The following is a 13,829-nucleotide window of genomic DNA, read 5'->3' as shown; positions in this document are numbered from 1 at the left end:
GAACACAAGCAGGCGGAGTGGGAGAGGAAGAAGCAGGCTCATAGCGGAGGAGCCTGATGTGGGGCTCGATCCCATAACGCCGGGATCACGCCCTGAGCCGAAGGCAGACGCTTAACCGCTGTGCCACCCAGGCGCCCCGCATTCCTAAATATTTTGATAAGTACTGTGAGTTTGATAGTTATTCGTAAAGCATTTGTGGTTACATGTGCAATTATCATGTCGAAAGTTTTTAGTTTGTTGTTCTTAATATGACACGAAAAGGGGGAATCCCTAAAAAACCAAACACATGGACCACCGCCGCAATCACACACCAAGAGAAAAGCTGAAGCTGCAATCAACAGGGAAGCTACCTGGCTCTGAGGCAAAGGATCACGGAATTAGGCACATGTATTTTACAATGCATTTACCCCATCTCTTCAGTCCTAATAAGCTCACTTGGATTCATGTAGCAGGGAATGCTTCCCCAGAGCCAAACACATTTAAGCTCCTTAACAATTGGCACGATCTCATTTTTTCTCACTGGTTCATTAGTGCAGCACCCGCTTCTGGACAACGATCTGTGAGCAGAGTGATAGTTCAGAAAATATAAAATGATGGAAGAAGAAAACAAGAAAGTCCTTTGTTTGCAGCCAAGAAGATGTGGGGATTAGATCTGTTTATTTGTTCTGAACAACTGTCTGGAAGAACTGCCACAACTGTTTTGAAGAAATAATAAATGTCTATAAAATACAGAATTCTATAGTATAAACAATTTTGACATCTTTTGTTGAGAGACCAAAATAAAAAACAAGAAATCATAGTGTATGTAATATGGCTCAGAAATTAATAAGTCCCCAAATTTCAATTTCCACTAAAATATTTATTTAATTAATGATATCTTACAGAAATAAATAAGAACAGTTTTTCTCTAATACAGATAGGTATATTTATATATATATATTTTTCCTGTTTTACAAAATCGAAGCATATCAAATTGTTTTCCCTAAAACTTTAGCTCAAAAAGGAATACCAGGAAACAAACAGAAATACTGAAATATGCTCATCATTAAATTATAACCATGGGCCTTCTGAATCTCAGCATGACATAAGATTTAGAGAAAGACCATGAGATTGGGAGTCAGGGCACCTGGGCTCCACTATTTCCTTGCTATGTGTCACAAGCACCGTTTTCTGTATTTCTGAACCTTGGTTCTCTACCTTTAGAACAGGAATGATATCAGTTATATCAACTTCACAGGACTGTTGGGCAAATTAAAGCTGAATGTGAATGTACAGGAAAGCTCTTTATAATATGTAAAGAGCTACAAAAATAATAGTTTTGTTTAATTTCATATAAAAGAATCAATGCATATCTTCCTTCAACTGAAGAATAAGCACCAAAAATGTGTGTGTGTTTTCTTCAGCTGAATTATGTCACCCTATAAGCCTAGAATAAGAAAATGCACCTGAACTAAGCACCAAAGCTTCTCGGACAATGTGATAGAAGGGATATTTCTATTACAGTTTTCTGGGCAGCTAAGGAGGAGCTAATGAGTCCTGAGGGTCATTTAAAACTCGGAAGGCTCAAAGAAAACAAAACAAGAACATTTGTATTACATCAAATGGCCAGGATAAAACAAGCTACTCCTTATTTAGTGATTTCAAAGTCCATTAATTCTTCACAGAAGAAGAAACACTCAGTTGTTATCCCTCGCAATTATCTGCTTATGTAAATACGACATTCTCTTGTTCCAAAGATCAAATACTAGTCCTTGAGAGAAGTCCTAGTGAAATAAAATAACAAATTATCACAAATTTAGATACTAGTGGCTAAAAGGCTAGTTTCCCAAGGACACGGAAAAGGAAAAGAATCCAAGACATCAGTATAATAATGGTAAAAAAAGAAAAAAAAAGAAAAAAAAAAAAAAAAAACCTGCCATGTTATGATTAAAAACTAAAATTATAAAAATTGCAATATTTACAGATACATCAATCTTAAAATATGTAAAAACAATAAGGAAAATTAAAAGTAAAGAAAGCTGTTTTGATAATTTTACAATAAACATGAATACACTTAAAATGCTAAAGTTCACTGCTTACACTGACACTACTTAACATATCACAGAAATAAGAAAAGTGTTCAATGTTTCAATTTTTAGTAGCAACATACAGAGAAAATAAATACTTGGCGAATATTAACTTATTGTTAGGAATTGTATTACTGTAAAGTTACTATGCATGGCGTTATAGTCTAAAGCTACTCGAATAACTAGGAGTTAATATAATTCACCATCTACTTAAAATATTACTACCAAGATATTGGTGAATCATATGCTAAAGATACTGAAGGCCCTTCCAAAACTTAGATTTAAGTGGGTCAAATATACTAGGTGGTATGAAACTAGACCAGTTTACTCTCTCCTTTTTCCAACTCTTTTTAAGACTCATCTTACCAAAAGAGAAATACACGTTACCTCTCTTAATTCCCTTGCCTCATCAGATACAGTTATTCTTTGGGACAAAAATAAATGTTTCATTAAGAGTGTAAAATTTAAAATCTTTATGGATCTTTTGGAAACAAGATAATTGGAAAGGACTCAGTAACTACTAGGACGCCGTACAACTAAAAAAAGGAAAGAAATTCATTCAATGAAGAAGAGTATTTACTGACATCTACTGGATTTTTTTACTTATAACTTTGCCCTATAAGCTATGAAAAATTTAAATACATTAAAGTCTGTGGATTCAATCAAGTGTATTTCATTCAAGTTCTTCAGTTTCTTTGGTAAACAGGTCTGCCAGGTCAGCCAAGGTTAAGACGGAGGCCTCTGGATGCTTCACTGATGAGTTTGTGTGGCTGTAGGATTTTCCAAGTGAGTAGAGTTAGAAAGAAACCAAGGAATAAATGATTACATTTGTGTTATATTTTGCTCTAGTCCTATAATAACATGAAGACATAATGATATAAGAATATTCTTATAATATAAAAACATATTTCCTCATCAGGATTTGTAAGTAAGCCACAAGAACCTCCAAGAACAAAGTCAATGATGGGATCATTGTTACATCTTGTCAAAATTAGTGAAGACTTCTGTATAGCGCTTTCAGACTTTGTTATAAAATGGCTTGTCTCTCCACAATTCCTGAAACAAAGAAACAAAACCTATGCCAACTGCTGCTAAGGCTCTCACTTTAGAATTTGCCTTCTTACTTCCCAATGTTAGTGTATTTCAAGAGAATTTCAACAGCTCTTCTGTTATTTTATTTAAGCAGCTTAACTGTAATTGCTGAATTCTGTTACACATGGAAACAACATCGACAATAAAAAGCCTTCATGTCTGATGCAAACAGCTTTCACAGTAGACTCTTTCCTTCCCATAAACCACCAATGGAAGGAGATCACTGGTTTCAAGCTGCTTCTGTGCTATGCACAGGGCTTCTGTAGAGACATGCCCCCAAGGCAATTGCTCCTCTCTATCTGCCAACCGTACCTATCTCCCAAGAATGCAGTAAAGCACTGGTTTATGTTTTGAAAAGACTTTGAAGAAAATTATGGAAAAAATATTAGAAAGTTTTATAATTCTAAAGTTAAGTTTTTAAAATTAAGGCTACTCTGGTCTCTCTGCTTCTGTTCTGACTTTGGAATGATTATCAAAATCACCAGCTGAGTTTTAAGTCCAGCTCTTCCTATGTGCATGTGACTAACATGTGTGATATATAAAGCAACACTTTGGAAAGTAAGTATCCTTTTACAGATATCAGACTAAGGCTTTTAGGGTGGGCATAAAGATAGATTTCTTTAAAAAGTAATCCAATATGGCAAAGAAATGTAGGGCAGTTTAAATATTTTTAAACATTACAATCCCTATTATTAAATGAAATCAAATATAGGATGTCCAGAGCATTAACTGGGAAATTTTAGGTGGGTAAAATGTCCTGTCTTGCTTTTAAAAAGTATCTGGTCATCTAACTGAAAAAGTCCCAGACACCTGCATAATCTTAAATAAACAGGAAACATCCATGGGCTTGTAGGAGACTGTTACCTACCTCTTCTCAGCAGTTTTCAGCATTGCCTGCATTCTTTCTTCTATTGTTGCCTTAATTAAGAATCTGTGTACAATAGTAGGTCTAGAAGGTACATAACAATAAATTTAAAAACATCTTAAAACCAATTAGAACAAATAAGACTTCACATATTATACGCTATATTCATCAGTCATGTGGTGCCCACTGTGGCAAATACCAATCAAGGTGCTGGGGGGTGGTCAGCAGTGAATAAAACAAACTAGTCTTAATGAATTAACATTCTAATGAGGGGAGACACACAATAAACACATCAACTGGATGGTACAGATAATGCCACGAGGAAGCTGACATGAGATGAAACATGACTGATGGGAATGAAGCTGCTAAGCCAAGGACATCCGAACAGAAGCAACAGTAAATAAATGCAAGCTCTCGGGAAGAGAACACGCTTGGAACAAGTCGGGCAGAAAGAAGCCTAGCATTGTAACGGAGGGGCAGACAGTGGAAGTGAGATTGGAGAGTGGGCAGGGAGCAGATTGTGTAGGGCCTGGAGGGACATGGCAGGAACCTGGATTTTATTGTGGTTATGAGAGAAAGCCATCTGTGGGTTTTATGTGTGATTTGATTTATACTTGATTATACTTTAGACATCCCTTTGGCTGCTGCACGGGGGGTAGACTGTTAGGGAGCAAAAGTGAAGGCTGAGAAGCCAATTAAGGAGTTCTGGAGGAGTCCAGGTAAGAGGGTGGGCTGAGCTCTGGTTGTATCTGTGGAAACAGTAAGTAGCAGAAGGTCTGGAATATCTTTCACAGGTCGAGTTGGCAAGACTTCAGGGATGGTTTGGATGTGTGGCACAAAGAGAGGAAGTATGGAAAAGTCCTAGATTTATGGTCTGAGAAACGACAGATGAGAGAGTCAGATGATAAGATGGCGAGGGCTGGGGGTCGGTGGGAGCACAGTAGGAATACACTTTCTTTTACCACGTTAAACCTAGGTTTTCCATTAGCTAGGAATCCAAGGGGAGGCGGAGTCCAGATAGTGTGAAGCAGCGGAACTGGGTATGTGAGTCTGAGACAGGAGCTGAAGGGGCCTATCTGGACCGGGGACATAAGTCTGAGAGTCGTCCACATATCAATGCTACTTAAAGCTCTGGGACTGGATAAGCTCATCCAGCAAGTGTAGAAGAGAACAGAAAGAACCCTCAGGGACCATTGGCAAGAAGTAGGTCATTAATAACATTATGAACCTCATTTCAGGGGCACAGTGAGGACAAAAACCCAACGAGAAAGGCTGAGAGAGGAGGGGTAAGGAATTGGGAGGTGGAAGTGGAATGTACGAGAGTGTTTTTTAAGACAGATGATATTAAGACATATTTTTGCGGTCATGTATTACAAAAGGAATGTCCTTGAGAATACGAGAAGGGATGGGACCCATGACAAGTGGAATGGCTGGCTTTTGAAAGAAAAGGGACGCTTCTCCCACTGTAATAAAAGGGAAGGCACATACTGTGCCTTCGGGCTTATTGCTACAGACGAACTATCCACACCCCTTCCTACAACCAGCGCTTGCATCGGAGCAGTATTTTGGCGCTCTCCCCTCTCTCTTGCTTCACTAGCTCTCCGTTTCTAATGAATCACTCCATTACTTCTCCCACATGAAAGGAAACAACAACAGAAAAACCTCCTGATCTCATACTCTTCCTTTTCTCTGCTCTTTGCAGCAAAACTGCTCAAAACACGAGTCCTACCAGCGACGTAGAGGCAGGAGTGCACTGCGCTTGAAAGTAGGGACTGGGGAGGCAGAGCAGCGGTGTCTGAGACCCGCCAACACTTTCGCTAGCTATGCGACCTGGGACAAGTTACTTAACCCCTCTCTGTTAGATAAATGTTTATTAATAAATAAATAAAACCCTATTCTCTCTTATACTCAAATCAGGCCATGGCTTCCACCACTACCAAAACTGGTTTCAATCTCCATGCTGTTAAATTGAAGGGTCGATTCTCAATCTTTATCTTACTTGACATTTTAACAGTACATGATATATAGTTGGTCACATCCTTCTTCTTGAGTTACATTTCTTTACTTGACTTCCAGGAACCTTTCTTCTGGTTTTCTTCCCAACTCATTGTTTGATCTTTATCTGTTACCTTGGCTGGTGCCTTCTCTTCTCCCACAGCCTTTAACTTTGGTGTGCTCTGGAGTCCAGTCCTTGGTCCTCTTCTCTACCTATACCTATTCCCTAGGAAATCTCTCTTAGTCCTGTGACTTAAAAATACCATTTATACTGTTGACTTTCAAATTTATCTCTAGCACAGACTTCTCCTGAGCTCGAGACTTGTATATCCAATTACAGAATAGCTATCTCCATTTGTCTAATAAATATCAGATAAACATTTCAAATTTCTATGTAAAATAAGCTTCTGTTTTTCCCTCACCAAACCTGCTCTACCCTGTAGTCTTCCCCAGCTCAGCTGAAGGCTACTTCATCCTTCCAGTTGTCTAGGTCAAAAACCACAGCACTGAACTTGACTTGCTCACATCCCATGTCCAGTCTGTCCACACATAACTGTTGGTTCTACCCTCAAAATAAGTCCAGAACCTAACCACTTCTCACCACTTCCACTGCTGCTACCATGGTCCAGGTCGCCTTTAACTCTTACCAGGACTACACAACAGCCTCCTAACTGTTCTCCCTGCTTCTACTCCCCTGCCCCTGAACATGGCATTCAGAATGATTCTCTCAAAACTGAAGTTAGAACTTGCTGCACCTTCACTCAAAGCCTTCCGCTGGCTCCCTATCTCATACACAGTGAAAGCAAGGTCCTCATAGGGACCTCCTAGGCCCTATAAAATCCCCTCTCCTATCGGCTCTCTGAGTTCATCTCCTACTTCTCTACTCTTTGCCTGTTCTGCTTCAGCAACTCTGGCTCCTTGCTCTTCCTCAAACGTATCAGGTATACTCCTGACAGGGTCTTTGCACTGGGCGTGCTGTCTGCTTGAATGTTATTCCCCATGATATCTGCATGGCTTTCTTGTCCCTTTCAGATGTTAACTTCCCCATAAAAATCTTGCATGCTGGGTGGCTCAGTGGGTTAAGCTCCTGACTCTTGATTTTGGTTCAGGTCACGATCTCAGGGTTGTGAGACTGAGCCCTGTATTGGGCTACGTGGAGCCTGCTTAAGATTCTCCCTCTCCCTTTCTTCCTCCCCCTCCTTTCTTTCTCTCCCTCTCTAAACAAAACAAAACAAAACAAAACAAAACAAAACAAAACAAAAAAACCTTGCATGCCACTCTGCTCAGCCAAATGTACTTATAACTTACAAAAAAAAAAAAAAAAAAAAAAGAAAGAGAGAGAGAGAGAGATCAAGACCTTAGCTGAGATCAAGAGTTGGACGTTTAACCAACTGCGCCATTCAGGGGTCCCTAGCTAAGTGCACTCTTCATCCTCCCTTAGCCGGCTCTACTTTTCTAGATCCTAACATAGTGTATCTTTTACTTATGCTATTGTTTACCGTCTGTGTCTCTATTGTCGTGACTAGAATTTAAGTTCCATAACGGTATCTCAGAAGGTGTTCAATAAAAATTTACTGAACGAAGTATATAGGTATTGACGCAGGTAGACTGTTCAAGTTGGTGATGAAAAGATGAGATGCTTTGAATATGACTTCATCTGTTTTCCATGTAATGAGGCAAGACTGTCATCAGTGGGGCAGGAAGTTATAGAAGACTTTTAAGATAGTCTCTTCAGAAAGTGGAAAAATCTATCTACTAGGGAGGCATAGTAGGATTGTCAAGCAGTGTTGAATGGCTTTTTAGACTGTGGTCTTACATCTGAGCTGAACCCAGTCTATGCTTTGGAAAACATTGATAAGAAAGCAATGTTTAAAAATATAAGAAAAAAACAAAGAAGAACAACCAAATAAGATATAACTGCGTTTTAAATGACACTCGATAGTACTTGGAACAAGTGTGCATTTATTACAGTTATATTACTTTGCCATATTTTACTACAGGTTTGTTTGATGAACATGTCTCTTTCCTGCTGAAAATTAAAGTCCTCATTTGTTCACCTGGCAATTGCTTACAGAGCAGTCCCGTTTTCTGAGTAGGTCATACAAGATGGCATCTCCTGTCACTCCTCTCCACATATTCTATACCCCAGCAATTCCAAACTCCTTCTGGTCCCTAGGAGTATCATGGTGTTTATCTCCTCTGTGTTCCTGCACATGCGACTCTCTCTGGCTATGTGAGCACCCTTTTCTAGACCAGCTTTGAAATAATTATTCCTTCGAGACTCAACCTAATGAAGCTTTCCCTGACTCTCTAGGCACAACCGATCGCTCCCTTCTTTTATTACCACAATACTTCTATTATATTTTTGCACACTCTGCTGCAATATTTCTTGTACTACACAGTGACCTTCTTGGGGGAGCAGATTACGTCCTACTCAATTTGAGTCTTCAGTATGTAGCACACATGACATACAGTTGCCACTCGATATTTATTTAATGAATACTAAGTATGGATTTTTTTTAAACATTCAAGGCATCTAACATCTAGGAGGTAATAATACATCTAGGAGGTCTTATGAAGGATAACTGTCTATTCTGGTATCTGAATAAAAGTAGTAGATATTACACAGTATTCACTATTAAGTTTGGGCCCAGTATCAGGTTGGGCCTAAATGAAATCTAATTACCTCTTAGAATAGACCTAAGGGACAGTCTTATTCTAAGGGGAAGGATTTAAAAAGGAGTCATGAACGAGATATGCCTTTTTTAAAATACAGGCTAATTTAGACAATCAAAAATCAATTCTTCTCAAAGTCATGATGGATGCCTTCAACTCTGCAGCTATCTTAAATATTTTACAAAACTGTTTTGGTGACGTGATCAGGGTAGTTTTTGGAGGAAAGACAAAGATCTGGGAGAAGTAGGGGATTTGATGTTTGGATGACGGAGGTTTAGAAATCTCAATATGTTTTTTGGTCATACACCTGAAAATTTAATAAAGACGTGATTAAAAATGAATAGGTTATAATGAACACAAATGAAGAGTTTAAACAGTGATTTGTATCTTAGAAACTTGAAGCAAATTTAACTGATGCTAATTTTCGTCCTTACTTTGTTTGTCCAATTCGGTGCACCCTCCCAATGGCCTGAAGCTCATGGGCGGGGTTCAATATGGGCTCCACCAAGAGAACATGAGTTGCTTCAATGATAGTTAATCCATTAGAACCTGTGTGCAGGGGCAGCAGCAAAATATTGATTTGAGGATCATGTTTAAATGCTGAAAGGTTCTCCTAAAAAAAGAAAGGTACATTTAAATTTTACTTGGGTCACTTAAAAGTAAGAGCAGTATATTATACCTCATATTACGAAGCCTAATAGAATCCAGGTCATTGTGAAACGTAACAATGAAGACAGTTAAATGTAAAATTACCAATTTTAGAAAATGTAAACTTGTTGCCTGACTTCATGAGAAGTATCACATGAACTCTCTCGTTTTTTATGATACAGTAGAAGCACAAGACACATGTACATGATGTATGCAAATTAAACTACATGCGCTTGGAGGAAAAAGAAAGAGAATGAGTGTGTCAGAGTGAGGATGAGATCAGAGACATGAATCTGCAACATTTGCACTTGGTCCTCTTTGTGTTTTTGTTTCCTAGGGTGTGCGCCTCTTGTTGTGCTGAGTGTAGCGTAAGGAATTTGATCATCTAGAGCTTTGCCTGGCGCAGTGTCCTGAAGACCTAATCCCAGCATGAGGGCCCTGTCCATTCGAGAGGTGCATCATAGGCCATCTCAGAAGATCTTTAAAAAAAATGATCTTGCTATGGGTATAAATGGATAGAAAATAATTACAGTTTCTCTACTTTGCTTTTGAAAATTCATTTTATAATGAATCAGTAACTGAAACCCTTACACAAGACAATACATGCAAGTAAACTATTAAAAGCAGTTTTAGTTTGCGACTAAATCCACCCCGCCAGAAAAGCAAGAAAAATCTTGACATACCTGAAATGTCTTAACACGACTGATCTGAGCAAATTCCATGTTGTTGTCAGTGAGGGCTTTTGAAATAATATCTAACACATCTTGCCACTAGAACACATAAAACAATAAGAAAACAAATATTTACACAAAGCTATCACAAAAAAAGGAGTTGAAAAGGGACTAAATCTAAATAACTTTTGCACCTCAGAATTAAGAAACATAAAAATAAACCTTCAAATGTGGTTCCACTGATATTATTTCATACTACCAAAATGGTAGCGTTTTTTTTTTTTTTTTCTATTTGTTTTAAGTCAAATGCTGGTGAAAGATAGGATAAAAGACATGGATGTCTTTGGGAACTGAATTAAGATAAACATAAATAACAGAAAATAAATGGAGTGCTTAATGGATATAGTAGCTTACCTTATAAAAATAAAAAACTAGAATTTTTACTTGGTATTTTATTCAGTGGCTTACTTTAACTTTCTTTTTCTCCAAAAACCAATTTCATTTGTGAAGTGCGACTTTCAAGGTTATAGATTCTAATTTTGAACATATTAATATTAGAAAATCCTCATAAAACATATTAACAGGAAATGTAGCTACAGAAAATGCCTTGCAAAACGTCACCGAATTTCTCTAAAAATAATTCTATCCTATGGAAAAATGAACATGGAAAAATCTAGCAGTAATTCTAAATCTCAACTATATTATGGTGAATAATGAATGTGAGTTTTCAGATACAACTGAGCAGAGACAGAAAGCCAGTCTGAGCGAAGACTCAGGATGAAAACGCTCACTGTACCGTCGAGAAGACGAGTGCCTTGGCACCTGGGTCTCTAAGCTGGATTCTCATCAGAGTTCTGACCACAGCTTCCACTTTTGTAGAGTGGCTGCCCTTTGAACACAAACAAGGAAACACATCACTACCAAATAAAATCTGGTTTATAATGAGAAGGAAAACCACTTTATAAAATACTTGTATTACCAAAACTACACGTGCATCAAAACAAACTATCAGGTGCATATGTGTTTACTCTTCTTTATTTTGTATTTGCTGGAAATTTTCTTTAGCCTCAAACTGTAGAAGCTATAGAACTTACACTCGGGAAGATGGAATATGAAACACACCAGAAAGTAATACAGTGCTAAGACTCTGAAGAGAAGATTTTTAGGTTAAAGTGGTTAGGATTTGTAGTTACAAGATTCTGTTATTTTAGATAAGCAGAATTTATATTAAAAATATTAAAAACACTCTTCCCTTCAGATACCAGGGCATTAGAAATGTTAAGAATACAATGAATCAAAATTCCCATGTAAGCAAACTGTGAAGGATCCAACCCAGGAAGGATTCTTTCCTGCAAAGGAATTACAAAGGACAATGACATAGGTACAAATGACATCCCTTGGACAGCAGATTTCTACAAAGCTAGACAAACACTCAATGAGTGGTTTTTGCATTTTCTATAACCATTTCCATCATAAAAGTATGAAAAGGAAAAAAATGAAGAAATAATAAAATGAGGAAATGAGCAAACGTTTTTGTAGCTTTCACAGAGAAAGCTTTCCTCCTGGAATGCTCTGGGAGATGGCAGGACATGAAGATATTAAGGGCATGGGATTTTGAGACAGATCTAAATTCAAAACTGACCAGCCAGTTCTGCATTTTGCTGGTTAGGCAGACTAACCTTTCCAAGGCTTAGTTTCCTCATCTATTAAACAGGGATGATAATTCTATTTCCAAAGATTGCTGTGATGGTTAAATTAGAGAAATACATGTATAGCATTTAACTCAACACTTGGCAGAGGAGATACTCAGTAACTTATTATCTTTCTAAGACACTGAATACAAGCACAGATAATGACACAGATAAGTTCACAAAGGGGCAGGTCTAACCAAAAAGAAGTAAAAATAGTCCCACAGTAGCGTTACTCTTCTCCTCAAACCGACTCCTCGCACCACCTTTACACAGAGACATCAAAGGTAAAATATGTAAAGGAAACAAGAAAGAAAGGCATATCAACTTTAAGTTAGCAAGACAGAATTATGGAAGAAGTTTTAAAACCCTAATACTAAAATCCTGAGTCTACAGAATTATTTTTCTGCTATGCAGATTGCCAATTATACTTGAAAGGTTAAAAAATACAAAGGATCTGTTTCAGTCTAAACAGTGTCTTAAATAGAGCAAAATCGTCTCAAATGAGAGAAAGCAGGAAATCAGCATGAAGTATTGTTTAATGAGTTTAGACAGAAACATTCATATCCTTTGCAAGGTCTCATTTTCAAAAATATTTTCAAATGAAATACCATGATAACTATAAAACCTTCCATCTATTAAGCTGCTTATGAAAAGTTCAAAAGAAAACATAATAACCTTTTATAAGCAACATTCCAAACTAGAGTGCTAACTCTGAGGAGGAAAAGACCAGAATATTTGCTTTTATCAAAATTTGGACAGTTCAGTGGTAGCTTTCAATGATCCCGTACAAATGTCACAGCTTGGAACCATTTGGTCCTAGTCCAGTTACTTCCACTATGAAAGAATAATAAGGAAGTGCAGAAATCCAAAGCTCTGCTTGGCAGAAAGCTACATGGGGAGTGAGACTACCTTAATACCCTTTTCTTCCACTTGGACAGAAGTGGCCACTGAGAATGAGAACAACGGATGGACTTCTTAGTGGGTGGCTCATGTATATTGGCAGGTCTTGGTTTGAGCATGCATGCCCTGCATAATTTTAAAAAACAAATCCAATAAATGCAAAATCCTTATGGTAGGCCAATATGTTAAGGTAGCTTCTGTAAAGACAAAAGATTTCCTATTTTAGACTACTTGAAAACATTTAAATTATCATAAATTGTCAATAAAAATGTTGCCTCCCAGTTGCAAGAGGATATGTTGAGTTTATTTTATTTTTTAAAAGATTTATTTACTTGAGAGAGTGAGAGCACACACGTGTGTGTGTGTGTGTGTGTGTGTGTCTGGGGGGGGGACAGACGGAGAGGGGGAGTCTTAAGCAGACTCTGCGCTGAACACGGAGCCCTACATGGGCCTTGATCCCATAACAAGGAGATCATGACCTGAGCTGAAACCAAGAGTCAGATGCTCAACCAACTACGCCACCCAGGCGCCCCTGTTGAGTTTAATAACAATTCCTAATTTGTTGCTAAATGGAAAGAAAATGCTATGCACAATGAAGGATTACTGACCTAACAAGTTAACACAGAAAGGCAGTTAACCATAGGAGAAAAACTGAATAGAAGTTTGATTAGGATCTGGTTTCTGTCTATTTACTGTATCACAAGCACATTTTGGATAACTTTAAAAAAAATTACATAAAAGCTATTGGACAACTAAGCTAACAGAAATATACAGAATTAAAGAAGTAAAATCTTTTTTTTTAAAAAGCCCTACCCTCTCAAAACACCACTAAGAATTGGCATTTATCTTGTTAGACCTCTTTAGGCATTTTAGAAGCTTACATAAAAATGCATGCATACTCCACAAATATTTGTAAACGTGTTTTATAAAATGGCCTTTTCATTTAACATTGTATCTTAGCAATCTATTCCTGTAGGACCTTTATTTTACTTGACCTCAACAGCTGTACAACACTTAGGGTATAATAACTTATTAAATATTTGCTTATTAATATCATTTAGATTCTTACATTCATTTTGCTATTATAAACAATACTTCAGTCATACTTGTTCTTTTGGCTTTGGATGCATGTGAAAATATTTTTGTTGGATAGGTACACCAAAGTAGAATTGTTGGTCAAAGACTCAAAAAACTTACTAGATACTGGGATTTTGGTGGATCAAAT

General features: G+C 37.5%; 1 protein-coding gene across 6 annotated transcripts in view; it reads right to left on the bottom strand.

Annotated features, from left to right (window-relative positions):
- Positions 1 to 838: 838 nt before the first annotated feature.
- The window catches only part of SHPRH (SNF2 histone linker PHD RING helicase), an 85,850-nt gene continuing 72,859 nt past the window's right edge, over positions 839 to 13,829 (bottom strand). For 4 of the 6 annotated variants that reach the window (XM_044386400.3, XM_044386402.3, XM_044386401.3 and 1 more), the window contains 5 exons: positions 10,810 to 10,902; positions 10,026 to 10,112; positions 9,129 to 9,307; positions 4,027 to 4,107; positions 839 to 3,122 (listed from right to left, as the gene is read on the bottom strand). In XM_044386400.3, coding sequence (XP_044242335.1) covers positions 2,918 to 3,122; positions 4,027 to 4,107; positions 9,129 to 9,307; positions 10,026 to 10,112; positions 10,810 to 10,902 — 645 coding nt within the window. In that variant the 3' untranslated portion in view covers positions 839 to 2,917. The remainder of the gene's footprint in view (positions 3,123 to 4,026; positions 4,108 to 9,128; positions 9,308 to 10,025; positions 10,113 to 10,809; positions 10,903 to 13,829) is intronic. The other 2 variants (XM_026504986.4, XM_044386403.3) reach the window with 2 other exon arrangements.

The sequence above is a fragment of the Ursus arctos genome, unplaced genomic scaffold, assembly GCF_023065955.2.
Source record: "Ursus arctos isolate Adak ecotype North America unplaced genomic scaffold, UrsArc2.0 scaffold_13, whole genome shotgun sequence".
Classification (NCBI taxonomy): Eukaryota; Metazoa; Chordata; class Mammalia; order Carnivora; family Ursidae; genus Ursus; species Ursus arctos.
Note: the sequence above shows the minus strand (reverse complement) of the source record. Positions and strands in the feature narration are given on the sequence as shown.